The 23,205-nt window shown below is 44.4% G+C and overlaps 1 protein-coding gene and 1 pseudogene across 43 annotated transcripts in view; one reads left to right on the top strand and one right to left on the bottom strand.

The window, feature by feature from the left end:
• LOC105490600 (CUGBP Elav-like family member 2) overlaps positions 1-23,205 on the top strand; it is a 649,919-nt gene that overhangs the window by 618,390 nt on the left and 8,324 nt on the right. For 29 of the 43 annotated variants that reach the window (XM_071068824.1, XM_071068806.1, XM_071068808.1 and 26 more), the window contains 3 exons: positions 9,163-9,282; positions 16,118-16,315; positions 20,721-20,864. In XM_071068824.1, the coding sequence (XP_070924925.1) occupies positions 9,163-9,282; positions 16,118-16,315; positions 20,721-20,864 (462 nt within the window). Of the gene's footprint in view, positions 1-9,162; positions 9,295-16,117; positions 16,316-20,720; positions 20,865-23,205 lie in introns of all 43 variants that reach the window. The other 14 variants (XM_071068812.1, XM_071068843.1, XM_071068822.1 and 11 more) reach the window with 2 other exon arrangements.
• LOC105490597 (putative uncharacterized protein CELF2-AS1) lies at positions 13,567-15,226 on the bottom strand (annotated as a pseudogene).

The following is a 23,205-nucleotide window of genomic DNA, read 5'->3' as shown; positions in this document are numbered from 1 at the left end:
ACAGCCCTTAGGCCCCAGATAAGCTTAATCTACCTATCCAGGAATGGCGCTGTTGGAACAGAGAGAGAAGAGAGAACAGGAACACCTTTGTCAAATACACATTGGCATCTTCTGGTTCAACTCGGTGCCCCTCCCCCAGCCCTGGCCTGGTGGATGCAGGTCCTTCCCGGTTCTACCAGTCTGATTAGTCACCCCTCCTCCCATAGGAAATCCAAGGCTGGTGAGGGGCTAGGGGGAGGTGGTCCAGGTTATCCACATGGCAGAGAAAAGAACTTTTTCCTGGCAAGTGGACTCAGGTCCTTGCCTCTCTGGAAATGTATTTGGGTTGGTTTGAGAGAGCTTCCAAAAAGCCCTTCCTCCACAACTGCTGTATCCCTAAGTGGCAAAGGCCACTGGCCTCCTTGTGGAGTCCTCATGGCCACACCTGGGTGCTGGCGCCCACCCTGCATCCCTCACGGGTACACCGGGGCCAGTCCCTTGAGCACTCTGGGCCTCTGCTTCTTCATCCTTCACGTGCAGGAAAGACTCTAGTTCACAGTTTGCCTGGGAGCATCCCACTGCAGTAAAAGATCCATCTGAAAGATGTACTATTACCTGTTATTGTCAGTGGGATTAGGAAGAGAAGGCAGGCCCTGCACTGGTTGGGGGGTCCGGCTCTCAGCTCTGTTGGAGATACTATACGGGAGTTATTCCAGGTGATCTTCTAGCACCTAATGACCTAGGCGCTCGGTCTCGGACCTACAGTGTTAACCTAAGACAAGAATCTCTTCTGGGTATAGTGTTCATCCCAGACCTAGCACAGCCCTGAGGAGAAGGAACCCATCTTGTCTGCTCAGTTGGGATTAGTGTTTGGGATTACTCAATTTGTAGTTTTCCAAAAGTGAGCTTATCTGGTCAAACAAGCAAAGAACTTCTGTGGCCAGGGCCAAGGTGGGCATATCCTCACCATCAGGGTCTCTGGACCACCTCGCTTTTCCTCTTCTCCACACCCCACCCTACCCCACAAACAGTTTTCACAAAACGCCACAGACTTTGCCACATGAGCTGATAAAACCAAGGCATTCTTGACTGCTCGACCATTTTCTTTCCTGGCAAGCCAGCTGGCCTGAACGTCCATTGCCTGATTGATAGGTTTTAACCAGTGGTACAACAGACTTAAAATGTGACGTATACAAGTTATTGCAGCCACTGTGCAAGCAAGGTGAGGTGCACTTTGCAGCCTCTGTTTGGGATCCTCTTGGCTTTGTTCTGCCTCCTCCTGCTTGGATGGTGCAGCCTCTGCTTGAAGAGGTGCTCTGGGAGATTATGAGCCAACATTTATAGACTGCACCTCTCCTGAGATGCTCCTTTGGCATTTTGTAAAACTTTTAAGTGAGAAAGCGTAGGGTACAGTTCTCAGCACAGACTGAAGGAATTTGAGGTGGGAAGAATGCAGATGGTGGTCCGAGGCAGCATCTTGCCAGTCTTCCAGCACAGAAATGGAGAGTCTGGGTGTTGGTGGCACCACGTGTGTCTCTGTCTAGGACCTCTTTCTCAATTGTGCATTTGCTGAATGGTCAGTCTTTTAAGTACTTGATCAAGGTTGGCTGTGTGACAAATTGGAGTTTTTCTTATGCTTTAAATAGATTATTTGTTAACATTCAAAAGGTTCTTAAAGGTGGCTAGATGTGCAATAAAACTATCTTACAACTGAGATGCCAGTTGGGGTGAATTTTCAAAGTATTGTCCAATGATGTAGAGTGCACAGGGCATCTTTCCACTTTAAGGCAAGTCATCTAGTTAATTTTTCTTAGTCTCATGTTTGATTCTTCTCCCTCCTTTTCTTCACCTTCTCTCCATCTTTCTACTGGGACTGTCTAAGAACAGCATAGTTAGAAGTAAGAAATTATGTCCAGTTCACTGTAGCCAGCCTCCCAGTTTTTAAATAGGAAGCCAGGGTGTAAAGAGATCTAATTTGCATATCAATTCATTGTCATCAGTAACAAAAGTGGCCCAGGGAGTTTCTAGGCCGCCTCCACCTCTCCTGTGGCCCCCTGAGCTAGGCTTCCCCCGTGCCCATAGGCTATGTGCGTGTGTGTGCCTATGGAGCTCTCTGTCCAACTCACTGTTTGCCATCAGCACTGGGAGTCATCCACACAAGAGCAGTGTGTGGCATCAACACACCTGTTTGCAGACCTACCTTGGAGACTTGGAGGATTTCAGAAGTCATCCCTGAGCACAAGATCAGCCAGGCCTGGCGTCCTCCAGCATTTTTTCTCCCTTGCCCCGAGGCGAAGCACTCTCTAGAAGCAGGCTCTGACGGGCCCTACTCTGGATGCCCCTGGATGGGGGCACAGCAGGCAGCATCTCTGGGCCAGCAATTCACAGTGTGGATGTCATAGGAAGAGAAAGGTTACAGCCTGGCATACAGGGTCCTCCCTGTGATTTCCTGCAAGGTGGAAGAAGGTCCTCCAACAGAAGCCAGACCAGTGGCTGTGCAGTCATCAACAGTTGCAGATGTTTAGATGAAAGTGGAGAAAAGTGTTACCTGCTTTCGTTGTTTCATAAAATAGATCCTATATCATTTTGTCTGTTCGGTTCAACCTCTACCTAATAACTGATGATGATCTAAAAATGGTGCCAAATACAGTGCCAAATTCATTATATAGATTATTTGATCTTTACAACAACCCGGTGAATTAGGTACCCTTCTTCTTCCTCCATTTAAATACAATGAAACAGAAGCTTGGGGAGATGAGGGAACAGATTGAGTCCAAGGCAGGTTTAATGAAACCCCATTTTGCCTCCAGTTTTTTTGTGTTTTGTTTTTAAGATTCCAATGAAAAGAGCTGATGAAACTATAGAGTTGTGTTCTTTATTAAAATTTATAGTTTCATTTTTCAGTAGCAATGGGGGTGAGCTAGGACCCTTTTTCCTGCTTTTCTCAGTGATGCCCCATGCCAGCCAACTTCCATGATCCTTCCCCTGCTCACCACAGAGGCAGGTGACCATCCCCAGTTACAGTGCAAAAAGGTGGAGACTGGTGAAGTCTGTGCTGTAAGATGACATTCTGCATGGTGCAAGCTGCAGAGACCAAGAGCAACAGCCTGTCTTGTGTTTTGTGTCTTGTGTTTTGCTGGATATAAGATTCTGAGTTAATAGGTTTTTTCTTTTTAGCACTTTTAATATGTCATCTTACTAACTTCTGGTCCACTGTTTCTGCAGAGAAGTCAGCTGTTAATCTTACTGGGATCCATGATGAATCATTTTTCTCTTGCTCCATTCAAGATTTTCTCTTAAACTTTCAACATATTTCTGTCATGTGCCTGGGTATAGATTTCCTTACCTTTATCCTACTTGGAGTTTGTTCATTTTCTTGCATGTGTAGATTAATGCCTTTCATCAGATTTGGGAAACTGTCAGCCATTATGTCTTGAAATTTTTTTTTCCAGTCTTTATCTTTGGTACATGCATTACACACTTTACATGTGTGTTAGTGTGCTTAATGATGTGCCATATTTCTATGAGGCTCTGTTCATTTCTCCATTCTTTTTTCTTTCTCTCCTTTAGACTGTAAAATTTCTATCAATATATCTTCAAGTTCACTTATTCTTCTGCCAACTCAAACCAACCGTGGAGCCCTATGGTGAATTTTTCATTTTGGTTCTTTACTTTTCAGCCCCAGAATTTCCATTTTTAAAATCAGGACACAAGTAAATTACATATAGCCCATTAAAACTTGTCAGTTCAATTCAGGTCACATTTATTTATTAAAGTTTTATAGGTATTTTGCAGATTATTTCACTGCAATTACCCTCATTTAAAATTGTTTTTGTATGGTGAACTGTCTAGGCTAATTTTTATTTCCATCACTTTCCTACTGAAAGTTAAATTTTAAAATGCTGCCATTTGCCATTTGCCTGGTAGATGTCTATCACATGCTAGGCAGTATGATTTTCTTAAAATTGCCAGTGGCCTCTGTCCTATTTACTGGCACTTACTGTGTTGATTTATGAATGTTGAAGGAAATAAATTTACTTTGTAAAATAATTTCCAATTTTTTAAATACTTTCAGCCTTTTGTTGACATTCTTTATTTGATGAAACATTGTAATTATACTTTTAATCCTTTAGGCATGATTTTTTTAGATTGTTATCCTATTTATAATAGCTGCCTTCATGTCTTTGTCCACTAAGTCTAACATCTGGGCCCTCTTACGCACAGTTTCTGTTGTGTGCTGTCTGCTTTTTCCCGTGTACGGATTCCATGTTCTTGTTCTCTTGCACATATCATAGCTTTCTCTTAACAACAGGACACTGTAGATGTTACAGCACTTCTGGGTGCTGATCCTCCTTACCCACTGCACATCACCCCTTCCCCCCTGGCTTCTCATTTGTGTTTATTTCCTTATTGATTTAGCAAGAATAATTCAGTGAAGTCTATTCCCCTGCGGTACACCTCTGCTGTCACTCCTCAGAGGCCACAGCCTTGAGCTATGAGTGACATTCCTATTTTTCCTTTGTTAAACTACAAAATTCTTCCAGACAGCTCCCTTTCACTGCCTCTTTGCCTGATCTCTGTTAAGTTTCTGGCTGCTGTGTCTCTGTTGTTTTCACTTCCAGCTGTTAGCCTCCACCAATCTTCAATTGTTTGCGCTATTATTTTTTGCCCTGGAGCATAAATTGTCCCCACAGTCTGCTCTGATTGTGGTTGGGCCCTTTCATAGGAGTGCTCTTTCAGGCAGTCCCTGAGGCCTGCTCTGACCCCAGCAGGACTCCTTCTGGCTGTCCCTTTCCCTGCCCTCTCTGCTAAGCTTTCAGCTGGTCTACTTTGCCATCATGGAGCTACTGCCTACTCTTAATTGCTCATCAACAAAATTTCTCTTGTTTCTGACAGTGCCTTAGGCTTGAACTTTCCCATACTCTGTTCCAAATAATTAGTTATCCTTAGGGAAAGTTACAGAGCCCTTTGTTCTTGTGACCTATCTCTCCCTGCTCTGGAGGTGATGCAGGGACAGTGGCCTGCTTTTCTGTGAATGACACCTCTGGTCTACAAGAAGGGTGCTGTGTGAGCATAGGAGCAACTGGTCTTCTCTCCTTGCCTTTTCCAGCATAAAACCTCCACCCAGTGAGTGAGATGGACTGAGTGGGACCTAGTACTCTCAGAATGCTATGCCTGGTGTAGAGCTTCCACTCCATGAGTAAAGGCTGGGCTGAGGAAGGGACCCCTCTGCTTCTTGGCCTAGAATAGAAATTCTGCCACAGAGCTGGCAGGGGTGGGAGCTGTGAATTGTCAATGTTGGTAGTCTCCCCCTCCCTGGGAGAAACCATAACCCTGTGTGTTTGGAGCTGTGGGAAGAGGGAGCCCCATCTTCTTGGCCATACCCGCCCAGGGTAGAGCTTCCTTTATGCTGAGCTTCAGAGGAGGGGATTTGTACCAGGAAAGGGAGTAGGTTGTGGGTTGTAGCTCACATGCCATGGATTCTTGCTGTTCTTGCTGATGTTTGATAAATCTTCTGGAGAAAAACTATTTCTTCATGTATGTACTTAGGACAATTTCCAGAGACTTTAAGTGGTTGGTTTTTATCATTTTATCTGTTGTGGTTGTTTCACTGGAAAGAGGGCCCACGGATATCCTTATTTTAAAAGTACTTCCCTCGTGTCCCCTAAAATTGTATGAAAATGTTCAGGCCTCTTTTGCTGGTTTAGAATTCAAACATGTACTAGGGATGGTCTTTAACACGCTACTTACTAGCACAGCAATCTGGCAAGGACCATCACATGTAGACTGACATCAGATGCAGTCCCTAGGAAATACCCCAAATAGGAGAGATTTCTATTTCTGGCAGTTAGGCAGACTAGATTGCTGGAAGGACCCTCCCACTGGGAAAAACCCTGAAATGTATAGTAAGGTTTTTAAAAATATATTTAATGACATCAGTAGTCAATTAGCAAAAAATACTCATAAATCAATGACTAAGTGAAAGAGGAAACTCAGAGAAGCGGCAGCATATTGAATGTGGCTTTCCCCTTAAGGATATTTGGTGAACTGAATAAATTCGAGTATCTGTTCGCACAGCTTTCCCAACCATAAAGAATACAAGAAAGTCCAAGGCTTCTGTGTAGTATCTAATAGGAGACCCTCCCCATATGAGCTTGAAACCCCAAAAGGCTAAACTCTCAGTGTAAAGATGAACAAAAAATGTTCCCCCCTTAGAAAACTACAAGGAAAACTGCCTATCTCAAAACATAGTGCTAGGTAGGGCCAGGGGAATTTCCCTCTGACAATTCATAGCAGTAAACCATCCCTCACGTGAGTTTACAACCCAATTTGATTGTGTCTGAGTGGCCAAAAATCCTAAGCCATGAAGTTAAAGTATCCCCAGCTTGTAGTTTCCTCCAGCACCTTGTAGAATCAAATGTTAAGTCGTTCTTGAAAGAACCCATCTTCAACCCAGACCTCAAGTTATTCCTAGAAATAAAGTTCCAAGATAGTTAAGTTAACAACCAAAAAAAACCCCACAAAATATACAAGCAAACCAAGCACCAAGAGTGAGAAACAGCAGGGACATTATTAGACACCACCATTATTAGACCTCAGATATTAGCATTATTAGCATACAACAGAAAGGAAGTATAGCTAATACGTTTACATATTAAAAGAATTTGAAAAGTGAAAAAGTAACTGATTATGAAAAATGATCCAGCATGTTGATAACATTCTAGGAATGAAAAAATATAACCAAAATGTAAAATTTGGAGATGTAAGTTCAACAGAACATTACATACAATTGAAAGACAATGTGGTGAGCTGTTACAAAGATTTTGGAGATGATGCCCAACTGAGAAACAGAACATGAGAGGTTAAGTGACATGGACTAGATCTAACTGAGGTCTAGCTAAATTCCTAGTGGAAAGGAGAAAGAGGATGGGGGAAAGTCAATATAAGAGCAGCTAATAACCCAGAACTTTCCAGAACTGATAAAAGGTAGAAACAAAAATCCACATATTCAGGGATCCAGATGAATTCCAAGCAGGGAAAATAAAAATCAATCTAAACTTGGAAGCACCACAGTAATAAATGCAGAACACCAAAGACAAGAAGATCTTTAAAACAGAGAGAAAAACCACCTCCAAGGAACACAAACATCTCAGTGCCTAACATCTCAACAGTAATAATGGAAGTCGGAAGGCCATAAAATGTGCTTAGAAAAACCTGTCAATCTCGAATATCCAGGAAAGAAATATTTCATGAACTAGGATAAAGACGTAATTTTCACACAAACTAAAGCTAAAAGACTTTTTCACCAATAGACCCTCACAAAATAAAGCTGTATTGGATATAACTTCATACTAAAGGATAAATAACCCAGATGAAAGATGAATAATAAGCAAAGGAAGTGGTAAATATGTGGGCAAATCTAAATGTGTGCTGTAAAGAATAATAAGTGCTGAATAAAAAACTGAAATCAAGCTACAAGTAAAATGCATGAATATCCCACACCTCGGTTCAGAGGGGGCTCTTCTGCCTTAAAGTATGCTCAGATCCTTGAATTGTTCTGGCAAAGGGCAAAGATAAGTAACTTTGCTTTTCATAAGTTAAAGATGACTTAGTTTTTATGACCATATACAAGAGAGTAGAAATACTATGCATGACTTCCAAAGTAGTAGAGAGGGGAAATGATATTGAAAGACAAACCTAGCTGGCTTGGTGGCTCACACCTATAATCCCAGCACTTTGGGAGGCCAAGGCGGGTGGATCATGAGGTCAAGAGATCAAGGCCATCCTGGCCAACATGGTGAAACCCCATCTCTAATAAAAATACAAAAATTAGCCAGGCATGATTGCAGGCACCTGTAGTCCCAGTTACTCGGGAGGCTGAGGCAGAAGAATCACTTGAACCTGGGAGGCGGAGGTTGCAGTGAGCCGAGATCATGCCACTGCACTCCAGCCTGGGCGACAGAGCAAGCCTCTGTCTCAAAGGACAGCAAGAAAGGAGAGAAAAAAAATGTAATATTAGCAGAACAAATAGGACAAAATCTAAATGCCCTTACTAAAAGACTTAAATTATAAGGCTGTGTTGTTTTTAAACCTGTCTATATATTAGAGATGTAGCCAAAATATAAACAGATAAGTAAAAAGATGGCAAAACATATCCAGTGCAAAAACCCAAAAAAGCTGGTGCTTTCTTACACCAAACATCATACAAAACAGACTTCAGGGAAAAATTAGAAACAAAAGCTTGCCCCAAAAAGGTTTATTTCACCAGAAGATAGGATCATTTCCAAATCTATGCAAGTAGTAACCTCTTGCATAGAAATACACCTTCAAGATACATTTCCAAAAATAAGCATGTTTACATGGAGTTGGAGTGACACGTTCACATGCTTCTTCCAGTAACTGACAGATCAGGCAGACCAAGAAATGTCTTACATTGAAATGTTTTCCATTTTGAAAGTTTATTGAAGATATTATGAATAACTTTATACCAGTGTATAGTTGAAAACAAAATACAGCAATTTCTAGAAAGCAGCAACTTAATAAAACGGATTCAGAAACGAAAAGTTCAGTCATCCTATTTATTAGGGAAATTTAATCGTTATTTCAAAATACTCCCATGAAGAAATAGAAAGTCCAGAACATTTAACTGGCAAGTGCTACCGCACACTTAAATGACAATTAATTTTAATATTACAGAGTCTGTTCCAGAGAACAGAGAAATAGGAACCCTCTCCCAGTCATTGTATGACGTTAGCAAAACCTTGGTAGCAAAACTAAACACAGTACAAGAAGGAAAAATAAAGGCCCATCTTACTCATGCACATAGGTTTTAAAAAAAAAAAACTAAGCAAGATATTGTCCAATAATGAAGCCAAAGAATGATTGCCAACTTCGTTATGTATAAATCTGGCTGGGCAGGCCTCCCATTCACAGATTTCCCCACCATCCAGCAGTGAGTGTATTTGCTATATTGGCAAAACAGTGCTATGATGATTTTTTTTTAACCACCAAATCTGTCAAAATTGCCACAAGTACAATTCCATATGTCCTTCACCCAAAGCCACAAGCACAGCTCCTCAGCTCCGTCCAATGAGATGATGACAGAAGGATTTCCAGTCTTCTTGGCTCTCACTCACCTCGTGTCTTTTCTCCCCTCTTCTCTGTCTTCCTTTTGTTTTTCAGTGGCTGCTTCAACCCCAAACTCCACTGCTGGTGCAGCCATGAACTCCTTGACCTCTCTTGGGACGCTGCAAGGACTGGCTGGAGCCACTGTTGGACTGAATAATATTAATGCACTAGCAGGTACCATCAACAGTGAGTATTTGCTGCTCTGGTGGACAGCCTTCCCCCAAATTCTCCACAGAAAGTGGTCAGCCAGAAATGACCCGAAAAAGGATATGCCACGGGGAGAACTAAAACTTGGGATGGAGGAGCACATGCTTTGATAGGCAAAAGCTGCCTATACTCATTTTGCCTCAGAAAACCCTCGACCACTCTCCACCCCCAGATTCTCTTCAGTGTGTAGCACCGCGCGTGTGCTCATCCATGGGCTTCTGTGGCTGGCAGCTATTTTCAGGTTTCCAGAAGTTTGGTTTGGTTTGCTTTGGTTTCAGTCGGTTCTGTCCTGTGAGGCAGGGTGTTACAGTGGGAAAAGTTAATGGACTGAAGGCTGGAAGCCTGAACCCAGCTCTGCTGCCAGGCAGCTGTGGGAAGTCAGGCAGGTGCTGCTCCCTCTCTGGGCTCGGGAGTCTCCATTTGAGAATGGAAAGTTCTGGATCAGATGATTCTTAAAGGTAGCCTCCAGCTCCAAAGTCCAAAGATTCATGACAATTAAATACGGGAGAAAATTAGGCCTTGGAAAGAAGCAAATGAAACAGGGGAGAGGAGTCACTGCCAGAACTGACTTAAGCACCCACAGGTATGGGTCACTTTACATCAGGGACCATCCAGAGGGACATTGTTTAGCTGTGGCAGGTTGAAGTAGGCTGGAAGCAAATCACTTAGAAAATTGTACTTGGTTCCAAAACATACGGATGGACTCACCAGAGAATTCCTGGTTCTGTCCTCCGCAGCCCACCCGTTCCTGTCATTCTCGGTCGATGGGGGAACGGTGTGCCGGCCAGAGGATAAGTCATGTTTTAGACTCCTGCTCGGTATGGGTTCCTGCACTGGGGAAACTGATCCTCAGCCCACAGAGGGGACACGTAATTTCCCTGTCCCTCCGTTTCGGACTCCCTGGTTGCCTGAGAGTAGCCAAGCCCAGCAGATCCACGACAGCCAACAGAGCTGCTGATACTGGAGCCCAGTTAGCTACCATGCAGCCCGGACACCCCGGCACCTGCCCGTTCTCATTTTTAATAAAGGAGTCCTTGACAGTTGTTGCCCTATTTTAAGCCATGGTTCAATAAGTGGACTGTTTTGAAAGGGTGACCAGGCAGTATAATTTTTTAAAGCAATATAATCCCAGTAATTTCATACTGTAAAAGCTCAGAATACCTTGCACTGGACTTGGTAGAAAATGAACCTAAAATTTATCCAAATAAAAATTAACTTTTATAATCCTGATAAAATAGATCATTTTTAGAATTAGGACATTTTCCAGGTTTTAGTACATCCTTGTATGCAGAAGCTCTAGGAGAAGCAAAAGCGTGGACCGAGCTTTAGCTGACCATACCTCCCAAATGGGATGGCTCGTGATTAGTGTGGAGCCCGTGAACTGGTAGCCGCGCGGCGGCCGCAATGTTTTATTCCAGTTAGAACCGCCTCCAGCTTTGACTTTTCCAGCAGCCAAGTAGGAGCCTCACTGCCTTGACCCCCGTTTCCGGTACAGCTCCTCGCTCTGACCTTGTCCTTCACCTAGGTCGAGGACGCGTGTGCTCGCACACATCCCCTCATGCTGCTTCTCTTGCCCCAGGACCTAGTTCCCCTAAAACAAGGACTTTGATTTGACCGCCTGCCTGTCCTTGGTCTGCAGAGTAACAGGCCAGTGGGAATGGTTGTCCTCCTCAGCACGTGCTCATGACTGGTGTGTGTGTCCTCTCGTCCGTGTCCCGCCCTGTCCACGCTGCTCTGCTCTGCATTGCTGAGATTTTGCCATCGTTCTCGTCAGGGACTGCAGAGGGGCTGTGTTGAATGGCAGAGAAACCATGAGTAGTTCTTGTGTGGGGTCTTGTGTGATACACATTTTGCTTCTGGCAAGGACAACAAGTTTAAATTGTTTTGCTTTTTAAAATTCTTTGCTATTGGGTTAATATCAGTCTGTACAGTTCATAGAAAATGAAGAAAGAATGTCATTTCACATAACCCCTACTAGAGAGTATGAACCAAGAAAATATTTAATTAAACCAAAACCAGGCACAAATGAAAATACATTCCTTGTGCCTGGAAAGTGTTACTAATGCAGAGCTGTTTTACAATCTCCAGCACTGACCTAGAGCTAATATTTGCTGCTTGTCGCAAAATATCAACAGAAAACCTTCCAAGACAGAGTATCCTCTTTCAGACCATTCCTTCTCAACAGAGATGATTATGCTACCGGTTCCACTGGATAATTCCTAAAGAAAGTCGTCAAGCAGTGGTTACCTGGACAGAGTCAGCTTCTCAAGTAGTTGACGGCAGCTTCCATAGCACGCTGTTAATCCCACCCCACTGCAGCAGCCGTTATCTGTTTCCATATGGAGAGTATTCAGGTTTTCTGAATAAAGCCAACTCTTTCCCACTGACGCAGCAGCCAGCCAGAAAGCAGGGAGATGACTCACCAGAGCCTACATTTTACCCTCTTTCCTGCTCAAGAGCCCAACACCTCTCCCAAAAAATGAAGCTTTTGGTCAGTAGACAAGTAGCTAAATTATACTGTTTGGAGTTGGATGTCCTTTTTATTCCCTTATACATTAATGAATCGAAGGGCTAAAAAACAGTACAATATCCTAAAAATATAAGAATCATCAAGATCAGAAGAAGGAACACATGTGATTCACCATCAGAGTGTTCACCTCTGGATTTTTTCAGGGTTCCCTGAGCATGGTTTATATATTAACATCTGAACTAAGGTGAAGAACATACTTTTTCCACCCAAGAGTCTGTATCTGATTTTATGTGTTTCAGTGTATGTCAAGTGGCATCTTTATTTTTCCTTGTTTTATTGCATAATTCGAATGGTTTCCAAATGGCTTACCATATAGTGCTTAAAATTATGATTGTTTTAAGAAAACCAGCTGCAGATGCCTGGTGAAAAGCGTCTATGAAAATATTTTCCGTGAGAAGATGCTCCGGGCATATTTTTGTGGCTTGGCACTACTTGCATTGTGAAATTACTGTTTTAATCTGTATTCCTAGTATTTATAGTTTTCACAGCCCCACACAATGTGTGTGCCCTTAATAACACAGGCAGGGGTATACAAGTGACACCTCCATCTACCCTAGTTCTAGAGATTTTATATTTAGCTTCTCATTTATCAGCTTGTAGCTTAGAAGGATAATCCGTCATCTATACAGAGGAAAACTTACCCCAGTGAAGTGGTTACAAATCTGAGAGAATATTAAGACCTTCTCCCTTTTTCTTTGATTTGGGATAAAGCCTAGCAGGGCAGCTTGCAGTCAGTGTAGTCTGCTGTGGCACTTGGCTTGTGATTCTCCTTTTCAGTGTCATCTCCTTAGTCCCCCCAACAAAAAACATTCATGCTCATGTTTATGGGTTAGTCCTTCTGTGCCATGTTAACAAATTCAGCATCTCCTAGCTCCTGGGTCTCTACCGTAGACTGAGGGCCTCTGGAGAGGAATGAGGCAGAAGGCACTCAGTTGTCAGGCTGCATGCCGGCCCTCCCGGGCCAGGTGCAGAGGCCGCCCTGCCGAGCACTGCCACACCTGTCACTGGCTTCCAGCCTTCCTCGTCTAAATAGCATGCATGGGGATGGAGATGATAATAATAAATGAGAGGAAACGGCTGATCCATTGGGCCATTTCAAGGAAAAGCCCTATTCTTTTAAGTGGAAGCATTTTATTCAACGTAACTTTCTTCACAGCTCTGCTTCTGTTATCCAGAGCTTTTAGAGGAAATCAAGTACCCACAGCCGGGTTGACAAACACTGTCTGTGATAGAATTAACCTAGAATAACATCAGGTGATTCACAGGAACTGTTCTCAGAGGTGGAATGCTGCCTCTGATTGTTCTTCAAATCCTACCATGTTTTCAGCTACTTTTCTACCCGGGACCTAGGAACCACCCTCCCAGATTTTCCATGATAGTTGTAGTTTAAAATATTCTCAGTGTGCTGGTACTTATTAGAACTTTTTTGTTCACATGGATGTTTATACCATGGAGGAGGCGAGCCCCTGGCTGAATAGGCCAAACCCTCCCCGTGTCCCCTGACTCGTCCCCCTTGAGCATCTGCATCCCTTGCTCATGGTACCGCCTCTGCCACCCCCCACCTTCCCCAGGAAAATAGGGCCGGCCACAGCTGTCTCCTACATGCACAGCACCAGCAGAAGTAAAAACGACCCTTCCGGAAAGCAGATTAGCTCTGAGGTGTAGTCCAGAGACACAGCCAGCCTTTGTGAAGTGGAGCCAGGAAAGAAGGATATGGCTGGAACATCACTGGCTGGAGCTCCAAGCTTCACAATACCCTCTGAAACATCCATCCAGTATTTCAAGAGCAGGAGCTGCATTCTGCTTCTGCCCTGTAAGAGAAAAACATTTTTGGCAAAAGAGAGAGTTGGATAATTTTTCTGACCTGGAAATTAAAAACCAGCTGTGTACAGAGAAGGGAGTTGGGTCCCAGTGACCACTGCCATAAAATGCCTCGTGTGTATCTGGCGCTCTGGAGAAGCCAAGTCATGGAGGCTGCAAATCGCAGGAAGGAGCCCCTGAGAGTCTCACATGACAGGGCCTGAAAACTCCCACCCTCAGCAGACACGGTATCATGGTGGTGCAGTGCTCCCCACCCCTCCATGGGAACCTGGAGGTGTCCACTAGAGAGGAGCTGCTGTCTTCAGCCCGTCCTCGTCTGGCAGCAAGGCCCGCGTGGCTTCGCAGGCTGCAAGTCACTCCCAGAACCTCATGCCTTGAGATCCAAGCAGAGCGGCGAGTCGCCACTCTTCTCCTGCCAGAATTTCCTCCACACAGGCATCTGCGTTTCTAAAGGACTGTGCCCAGAGCTCGATCATCTATAATCCACAGCACCTGTTAACAGCCTGGCCAAAGTGAGACCAACAGAATTTATCAGCGGCGTCCGGCCCTTCCCGAGTTACTGTACATACCCCTCTCACCTACCTCAAAAACACGGAAGTTCCTTTGCATCACACAAATAAATAGTGGGAGATGAGGATGAAATAAGACCACTGGAGGAAGACAGAAACGACTCTCCAGTCCTCTGGGGGCCACAGTAACAGGGACAGAGGGCAAGCACAGTGGCAGGGAGGTGGCTGAGATTTGCTGGTGTCCGAGGGATCATTTAGAGTAATTAGGACAGTCTGCATCCAAGCTCTTTGGACAGCTTTTACTTGCATGACCCAATGAAAACATTAATGAAAATCTCAATGATTTTCTTAATAGATAGACCCCTTCATAATAAGAAACAAAAGTAGACACAGCAGGGCCTCAGCTGGCAACACCTCTGAGCTGAGCCTGCACTCGGGAGGCTGCTCCTTCATTCTCCCGCCATTCACACTCACCTCGCCACCCCTGCTCGGTGTCTGTTCTGAGAAGCACAGGAATACCTGAGGTGAGGCACAATGACAGTCCTCCACTGTTAAGCCATGGCCTAATTCATATCTTACACGTGTCCTTTTAATTGAAGAGGCGAAGTTGGCCAAATAGAAGCACAAGTGGAGTAAAGAGAACATTCCCCGCCTGCTCCGTTAGGGCAGCAGCATGCTGGACGTGTGGAGGTCACTCTGCTGCCGGACTCCCTGGTGTTTCCAGGCAGCCTTACCTTAGCTGTCCTCCATTGTCATTAGACTCCTTACCTATTTTTTCAGTTAGCCATTCTTGCTGTTTTCATATATCCAATCTATAGCCCTACTTTCACTGAGATTTTCATGAATGTTTTCAGTAAGTAGTTCTCAGAAACAGATCTTTTCTTAAAGAATTGTGATCATAAAGGGACCCAGAGGCAATTGTGATGTCCCCTCTTCCATTTCCTGAGTTGATAGGAAAGTTAGCACTCTATAAAGTGTTGCTGGCTTTGACTCAGTATTCAGGGAAAATGTGACAGTCAGCAACCCCAGTAGAGCCAAAGAGCAGCCAGGATACAAGGGGAGAAATCGAGTCTACTGGCCACTATCCCGTTCCCATCAGGTGATAGCCAAGGTCCAGCCTGTAGACATGCCTCTGTCTCCGGCTGACTGAAAAACATGACCTGGAGCTCTTTCAGTGGCCGAAACCCCCGTCGCCACTTGGGCGTGGGTGCACGCACAGAATAACTATTTGCTGCTGAAAACTGAACCACTTTGATACTGAGTGAGTAGCTTCAGCTCTCTGCGACTGTGGGAAAGGTCCACATTTCTTCTGTGCCTCAATTCTTCATCAGCCAGGCTACTGACTCCTAAGGTCGTAGTCCCTGGCATCATCATTCAGCTGTTTAGAAAGCCCGTTTTCCCACACTGTAACTCCTGGAATTGCAGGTCCAGAACTTGTCCTCTCCACCATTTCCTCATCACACGGCCTAAAGGAAAAAAGTTTTATTTCATCCTTTCCTCCTCAGCCCTGCAAGCCATCCCATAGTTCCTTAAAAAGCCCAATAAATGGATTTCAGTGTATATATTTTACAGGCCTCTGCTACTAAGGTTTTTTTTTAACATGCTCCTAAGCTCCCAGAAGCAAAAGGCTTTTACTTCCAAAAGATAACAACGGTACTTGCCAGTAGCACGCTGCATGGCATTGAGCTGTCTCGTCTCACTCGTGCCACAGTGCATTTGGATCACTGGCCTAGGGAGTGAGGGTTCTCATGGCTTAGGTCATTTTCCCCCATTGTCATGATTTATTTCTTCATGGTTTTATTTTTAGTTTCCTGTCGGTGTAATTGTGTGCTAGCTGCATGTACTTGCTGTTGTATTGTGTCAAATGATTCTCTAACTTCCTTTGGAAAGCACTAATGAATAAGTGCTGTTTCTCTTCTCTATTGTTGGGTTTTTTGTAAAGTTGCTCAAATGCTCTCAGGTATGGCGGCTCTGAATGGAGGACTTGGCGCCACAGGCTTGACGAATGGCACGGCTGGCACCATGGACGCCCTCACCCAGGCCTACTCAGGAATTCAGCAGTACGCAGCCGCCGCGCTGCCCACTCTGTACAGCCAGAGCCTGCTGCAGCAGCAGAGCGCTGCGGGCAGCCAGAAGGAAGGTAGGTGCCGCCTTGGCCCCAGGCAGGGCCCAGCCCAACTGGCAGCACTGGCCTCTAGAGCACGGTTAGAAGGTATCAAACTGAACCCATGTCATAACAGAAAGCAGCTGTTGTATGTGTGATTCGTGTTTAACAAAAAAAACCTGAAAGCTGGGCATGGTGGCATACACCTGTAGTCCTAGCTACTTGGGAGGTTGAGATGGGAAGATCGCTTGAGCCCAGGAGCTGAGGCTGCAGTGAGCCATGGTCATGCCTGTGATAGCCACTGCACTCCAGTCGGGGAACACAGACCCCTCTCTCTCAAACAACAGCAAAATCCTATTTATTTCAGTCTTTCTCACTTGGTCTTATAGTTACCTTCTAATTTAATTTTTCATCCATCTCTTTAGATGAAGTTCTTGTCCATTGTATATTTATATACCAGTCTGGCTTTGTAGATAAATGGTTTTAATTTTTTCCCCCAGCTACATCTTCTGAAGGGTTATGGCATTTCTGCAGATCTAAGTCCAGGAAAGTTGACCACCTGTTTTGCAATCCCCAAATATCCTCTCACTGCTCACCCCCCTCCCATAATTAAGTTCTATAAACTATTAATTTCCCATCAACTACTTAATATTTGCTGCCTATAAAAAATTCCCAGCGACTTCCCTTTCCCAAGTCAGCACAGACCATCACCTTTTCCCAACACAGAAACTACTTGTTGGTGGAAGGGGATGGATGGCCACTGGCTTCTGTAGGGTGAAACACTCTCTGTCCTGTGTTTGCCAGGGTTTTCGAGTCCACACATCCTGTGAGTGTGTGGCTGCCTCTCAGTAGGTGATGGTTTTCAGGTGAATGATAAAGTGCACGGTTAGGATTGCCTTGGTCTTTGTTTAATTGGGGGTCTTCAGGGAAAGCAAGTAAGTGATCGATTGCCTTGCTTCTCTGCCAGTAAAGCAAAATAAACTCCAGGAAGTTAATGCTAAGAATAAATTAAAGCTAATTATGAAATGGTTCATGAGTAAGACCAAATAGGATCATTGGTCATTCTTCCTTTTGATTCCTTCTTCCTTAATTGAAGCTTCTTTAGAGCAAAATCTGCTAAATGATTTTTTTTTCTGACTTGGTTAGATATGGAATAAAAAGCCAGAATAGAGAAGCACTAAGGGAGATTTTTTTAAGTTTCTTTCCCTTCTCTTTTACCCTCACCCCATAGTTCCAAACTGCTTTGTCTGAAGTGGGTTTTAAGAGAACACAGCTTAAAAGATACTTACTTTTTTTTTTTTTTTGAAAAAGGAAAGAAAAGGTTTTTTATTTGTATGAATAACATGGAGATCACTTTTAAAATGAAAAATATATGAAAGTCCAAGTTACTTTTCATTATGTCAACTTTGTCTTTACTCTTAGCTGTGACTATTATTATAGGCTTTTGAAACATGCACAGGTGTTCAGACAGCTGTGGTTCCCCAGGCTTGTGAAAGAGCCCCTACATCATAAACATCACTTGTCTTCCCCAGGAAAGGCCTGTGTGTGTTCCTTTGTCTGTGGTCTGAGTACCATGGTGACAAATGAAGGCAGAGAGCAGGACCCTGTAGGACGATGATATCCTCACACAGAGGCCAGAAGGCCAGTTCCCCACATGGTGGCCACCTCTCCATTACAGAGCAGGACCTTCCAGTAAACTATGGAGCGGTTTAGGGATAAAGTCTGGGCCCTGAAACAACATGTTTCTGAGGTTTCACCTGAGCTCACTGCCCTCAACTTTCTCGCCTTGAGTTTTAGGGGTTACTGCTTAGCACAGTAATTCCCCTTCTGAGATTAAGGTAAAATTGCCCAAAATAACCACTGTCCACCTCTGATTTAAGTGTGTGCGTTTTCAGTAGCATGCTTTCGGGTTTTTGATTTGTTCAGTGTTTCTTTGGAATCATCTCCCACCTTCTCATACCTCTCTTCTGATCCCCTTCTCTCCCAGTTAATACGTGCTCAAGAAATTTAAACCATCTTCATATTACTTTAAGTAAAACATAAATTTAAAAGCAAATGATGTCAGGCAGAGCAAAAAAATAATAACAATGATGAATTCCAGATTTTCTACTCCACAGTTCTGTCCGAGGTTGCAAGACCTGGTGTGTTTTTCCCCAGACAGGAAGTGAGCCTCTGACGGCCCGCCTCTGTCCATTACCTGCAGGAGGCGAGTCCCGTGAGGAATGGGGACGCTGGTGTACTCATACAGCTTTGTTCCTACAAACGTCCCCAGTGCTTTATGCCAGACCAAGTGCCCTGTGAGAAAGATAAAACATGAACACCCCAACAACCAGGACCAGTAGTGAGTGTAACAGAGAATCTAACAAGTGACAGTAACGTGCACCAGGAGAAATCTGATGAAGGGGTGACTTGTGAACAGGTGTTTCCCACTTCTAAAGGAAGAGCGATGGCACACAGGTAGAATCCCATTTTTAAAAAGGTGTTTTGTGTTTTCCTCTCTCAGCCACCTTAGTTGCATACAAGGGAGGTTTTCCATATGAAATTTTTTTTCCCATTTTAAGATTAAAAACTCAGGGCATATACAAGACCAAACTGTTTCTCGGTGATGGAAAAATTGGGGGATCTATTTCAAGAGATGCTGCTGACATTTTTTCTTGGGAAGATCAGAAGCAAAAGGACAAAACCTACTTGTGTGTGTTTACTGGTCTCTTTGTTGGGCACAGACACATTCAGCACGAGCAACGTTCTAAAAGCCAGGATTACCCAGGCATACCCAGTCATCTGTCATGTGCACTGAAACTCTATTTTCTCCCCGGCTTCAGGAGGTGAGGCGTACTTCACACTTCCAACTGGGGCCCAATAACCCTCATTCATGCATTTGGATCTTTTGTGCAGTAGGAACGTGAAAGCTGGTAGCACCAAATCTGACCAGCAAACATATCACCAAGGATGTGCACACAGCAGCACTCGAACATCCCTTTCCAGTATTTGGGTTTTGCATCTTTTCATGTTAAATTTTGATTCTCTTAAAACCAGAAAACATCTGGGGACCTAAGGCCCCCCTACAATCGTGTCCCTTTAAAATAGACTCCTTCCCATGCTCTAGAATATGGATATGTCCAAGGAAATGGAAGCAGTATGGAAAGTTAGTCATGAAGACACACTTTTAAATGAGAAAGGAATACTTCATTTCTGTGGCTTCCATAGTTTGCCTCAAGAAGTTTTCTTTGTGAAAAGTCCCAATCATTAGGATACTTTCTTGTGATGTATCTTGTGGAGGCAGGGGAAGAAGCTTGGTCTGACATTTTTACAAAATTCTTTTTATCCTCATTTTCGTTTTCTTCATGCCACACACAGACACCCTTCCCACATTTAGGTACCCCAGTGCAGCTATCCCCTGGGGTTGCCTAGTTGGGCAGGCAGGCCCATTCCTCTCCTGCGAAGGCCAGTTGAGGATTCCCGACCCACTGCAGCAGTCGCCCCACCAGTTCTGTGAGCGCCCCTCCTTGGAAGACTCCATGCCTGGAATGCCCAAGAAACAGTCAGCCCTCATGTCCCTCAGCTCAAATTTATCCCATTTTGTGCTGCTTTTACCTTTCAAATGGTGCTCATATGGGTGGGGGAGAGTCAGGAGAGGAAAAGCGAGGGGAGCTTAGGAGCACGCACCTCTCCAGCCAGCGGGGCCAAGATCTCCATGCTGCCCTTGCTGCCTGTGTTTACTGGGTAAAGGACAGGTGGACAGGCAGAGCTTGGCTTCCTTGGTCTTTGCCTAGCTTCTACATCGACTGCACTCATCTCCAAGGCTAACGCCCAGGGGAGTCATTCCTCTCAAAGTCGTGAGACTCAGGCTACCTTCTTTCCTTGTCTTGACTCATTGCCAGTCATTTCTAATAAAGATGATTATTAGACTGTGTGTTAAGAGATTTGGCAAATCAAAACTGGCTGGATAACTAGGCAAATGATAGAGAAATCTGAGCAGCATTACTGCTACATACATTCTAAATTGTTACAATTTGCTTAGAATGCACAGAGCACCACCCTTTTTTTCTTCTCAGAGTCTGTCTGTACCTGAGAAAATCTGGCCACCCAGGAAAAACCCATGCCAAGATTACCTGCCCCCATTCTGCCCACTGTCACCTTCATCCCCATGAAGAGGTGACTGAAATGCATGCCAAGGGGCAGTAGTACCTGTGACTCACAGAAGACTGTCAGTGAAAAGGAAGCCATTCGTAGCCAGCATCTCTGGAAATCAGGAAAATCTGAAGGATGATTGCTTTCCTGAAAGGCACTCCAGCACTTGACATTTATCCATCTGTTTGTTTGTTCTTTGTAGGAAAGAAAGCTAAATGCTTAGCCTACCTGTTAAAGTATTCCTAAGAAGGGGCTTTGGAAACTAAGACTCAAGGGATACCTTACTCTGACTTTTTTTTTTCCTCCTTAGGTCCAGAGGGGGCAAACCTCTTTATTTACCACCTTCCACAGGAATTTGGAGACCAGGACATTCTGCAGATGTTCATGCCTTTTGGAAATGTTATCTCTGCTAAAGTCTTCATTGACAAACAGACCAATCTGAGCAAGTGCTTTGGTATGCAAAAGAAACTAAGCTAAAATATTGCAGTAGGTTCCCAAGTGAAGAGTCATGGGAAGGAAAATGTGAGACAGTTTCAGTCAGGATAGGGCATTCCCCACGTGGTGGTGGGCTCTGATTTTCTGGATCCTTGTAAGCAGATTTGGGCAAAGAAAGGAAGGCTCTGGGAAATTAAAGTCGATGCTCATACATTAGGTAATCTTCTATACTATACTGTTAAGGAATCAAACCACATTTAGCTAATCTTTCCCACTAATTCCTTACCCCTCTGGGTTTAGTGCAATTCAGACACCATGGTGGTGGGCAACACCATATTGGGGGCTTATTGGCCTTGATGTAACACACACACAAAGACATTTTCACAGCCAGCCAGCCATTCATCAGCACCCACACACCCATGTGTTCAGGCTGTTGCGTGATCGCAGTTCCACGTGCCCGGGATAAGCGGTTGACAGATCTCACGGTTACGTAGTGCGCTGTATGACGGGATCTGAAGGGCCACAGTCGGGGAGTGGAATGGATGTGGAGTCCAGGGGCGGGGGCTGTGGGAATGAATGTGAAGTCCAGAGGTGTGCAGCTGTTATCAGAGCCTGAGCTGCCATGCCCCTTTCCTCAAGCAGTCTGGACTCTGCCTCCTGTGGTGTTTTTCGCTCCCTTAGGGAGTAAGGGATGCTCGCAGAGTGGACGGATGTTTTACACCAGGACAACAGCATTCATTAAATATATTCCTTCCTTCATTTTTCAAACCCTATTGGCCCCCAAAGCAGTTTACAGGCCAGGATGTTCAGAGTATATATTACTTGGCAAGCTCAGGGCCCAGTTTGAGTTAGAATATTCACTTTAATCACTCCTGCAATTTAATAATTCATGCCGATGGGAAATAGTAACGGCATAAAACCCAGTTAGTTAGGTAGGGCTGGAGGAAACACACAGAATTGTGTGCTATAAAGGAAAATAGCAAAGGGAGGGTGGTTCTCAAACTTAACACTGGCTGGCAATGAGGAACCAGTTCAAAGAGAATGTTTTGGCTTCTAAAACTCTATTATCATAAGGTCTAATTTGCGCTATCACCCAGGAAGGTCTGAAGGCACCGTTAAAGGACTCCGCATGTCAGCCACTTACAGTCACCACGCCACCCTAGCGGCAAGGCTGTCAGCCGGAACCCATTAGGCTGCTGCTGTGGCAACTGTATAAACCCCTCTGTGACAGTTCAGTAGAGAGGGATATGCAAATCAAATCATTATGGGGGGGTGTGTTTGAGCAGGAGCCTATTTTAGGGAGGCTTCCCTACACGGTTTACAAGGCTTTGAGGCAGACTTTTGTGTTTTTCACAGCTAAACAATATTCTAGGTTTATTTGGAAGGGAATTCTGCTTCATGATTTGATTTGAGAAAATATTTACTTCCTTGAAAACAGATTGTTTATCAGCCTACAACCTCCTTAACCATGTGCTCATACTGACGTAAACCATAGCTGTTAGTGTCAGCAGATGATTCTTGAGCATGATGGACTGGTTTCCATTTTTGTGAAATGCTATAGCACCCAGGTTGCTCGGTGAGCCAGCCGCATTTCTTAGGGCTGCCAGTCATAAGGTGGTGCCCTGTTCCTTCCTAGTTCTTGGCCAGGGTTTGTTATCCATCTCACCTTTGTCCACTTCCATTCTGTAACTATCTTGCTGTTCTTTGGTAAAGTACCCAGAGGGAAAGGAAAGTCAGAGCAAAACTCTTGGATCCCAGATCCCATTTATTGGGAATGAGACTTAATAAAAATTTAAACAGCCACTTTGCAATCCAGCCTGCCTCTGAAAAGCTGCTCAGTGTTATGCCACATGCCCATTTTTATCAGCTGAGAACTGTGCAGAAAAGTCATGTCCTCTTCTTCCTCCTCTAGTTTGTAAAGGAATTTTCTCTTTAATAGCAGATGGATAGAGGTGCTCAGCATAGAACCTTCTGAACAGCTGACGTTTAGACCTAAATGTAAATCAGAACAATAGCTTCCTGTCACCACTTGCATCAGCACCCTTTACAGCCTTGCCGTACCTCTGCTGCCGCCTCCCCCAGTGCTGGAACAGACTCTGGGACTGAGATCCTCTTGTCACTGGGTCTTTGCAGTTCTTTTTCAAAAGCTTGCCCTCCCTGCTGTTTATGGTGGCGGTTGTTGCTACAGAGTAAGAAATGGGGACTTCTCTTCAGATGATTAAGCTCTAAGCCGTTGACTGGGTATCCCCGAGACTCTGGGAGATGCCAGGGAGCAATTTCCTTTCTGCTGAATTTACTGGAGCTTTGGAAATGGAAAGTGAGATAAGGAGAAAGGCCCAGCACTTCCCTAGTCTGCTTGG

Source organism: Macaca nemestrina, chromosome 9, assembly GCF_043159975.1.
Source record: "Macaca nemestrina isolate mMacNem1 chromosome 9, mMacNem.hap1, whole genome shotgun sequence".
Classification (NCBI taxonomy): domain Eukaryota; kingdom Metazoa; phylum Chordata; class Mammalia; order Primates; family Cercopithecidae; genus Macaca; species Macaca nemestrina.
Note: the sequence above shows the minus strand (reverse complement) of the source record. Positions and strands in the feature narration are given on the sequence as shown.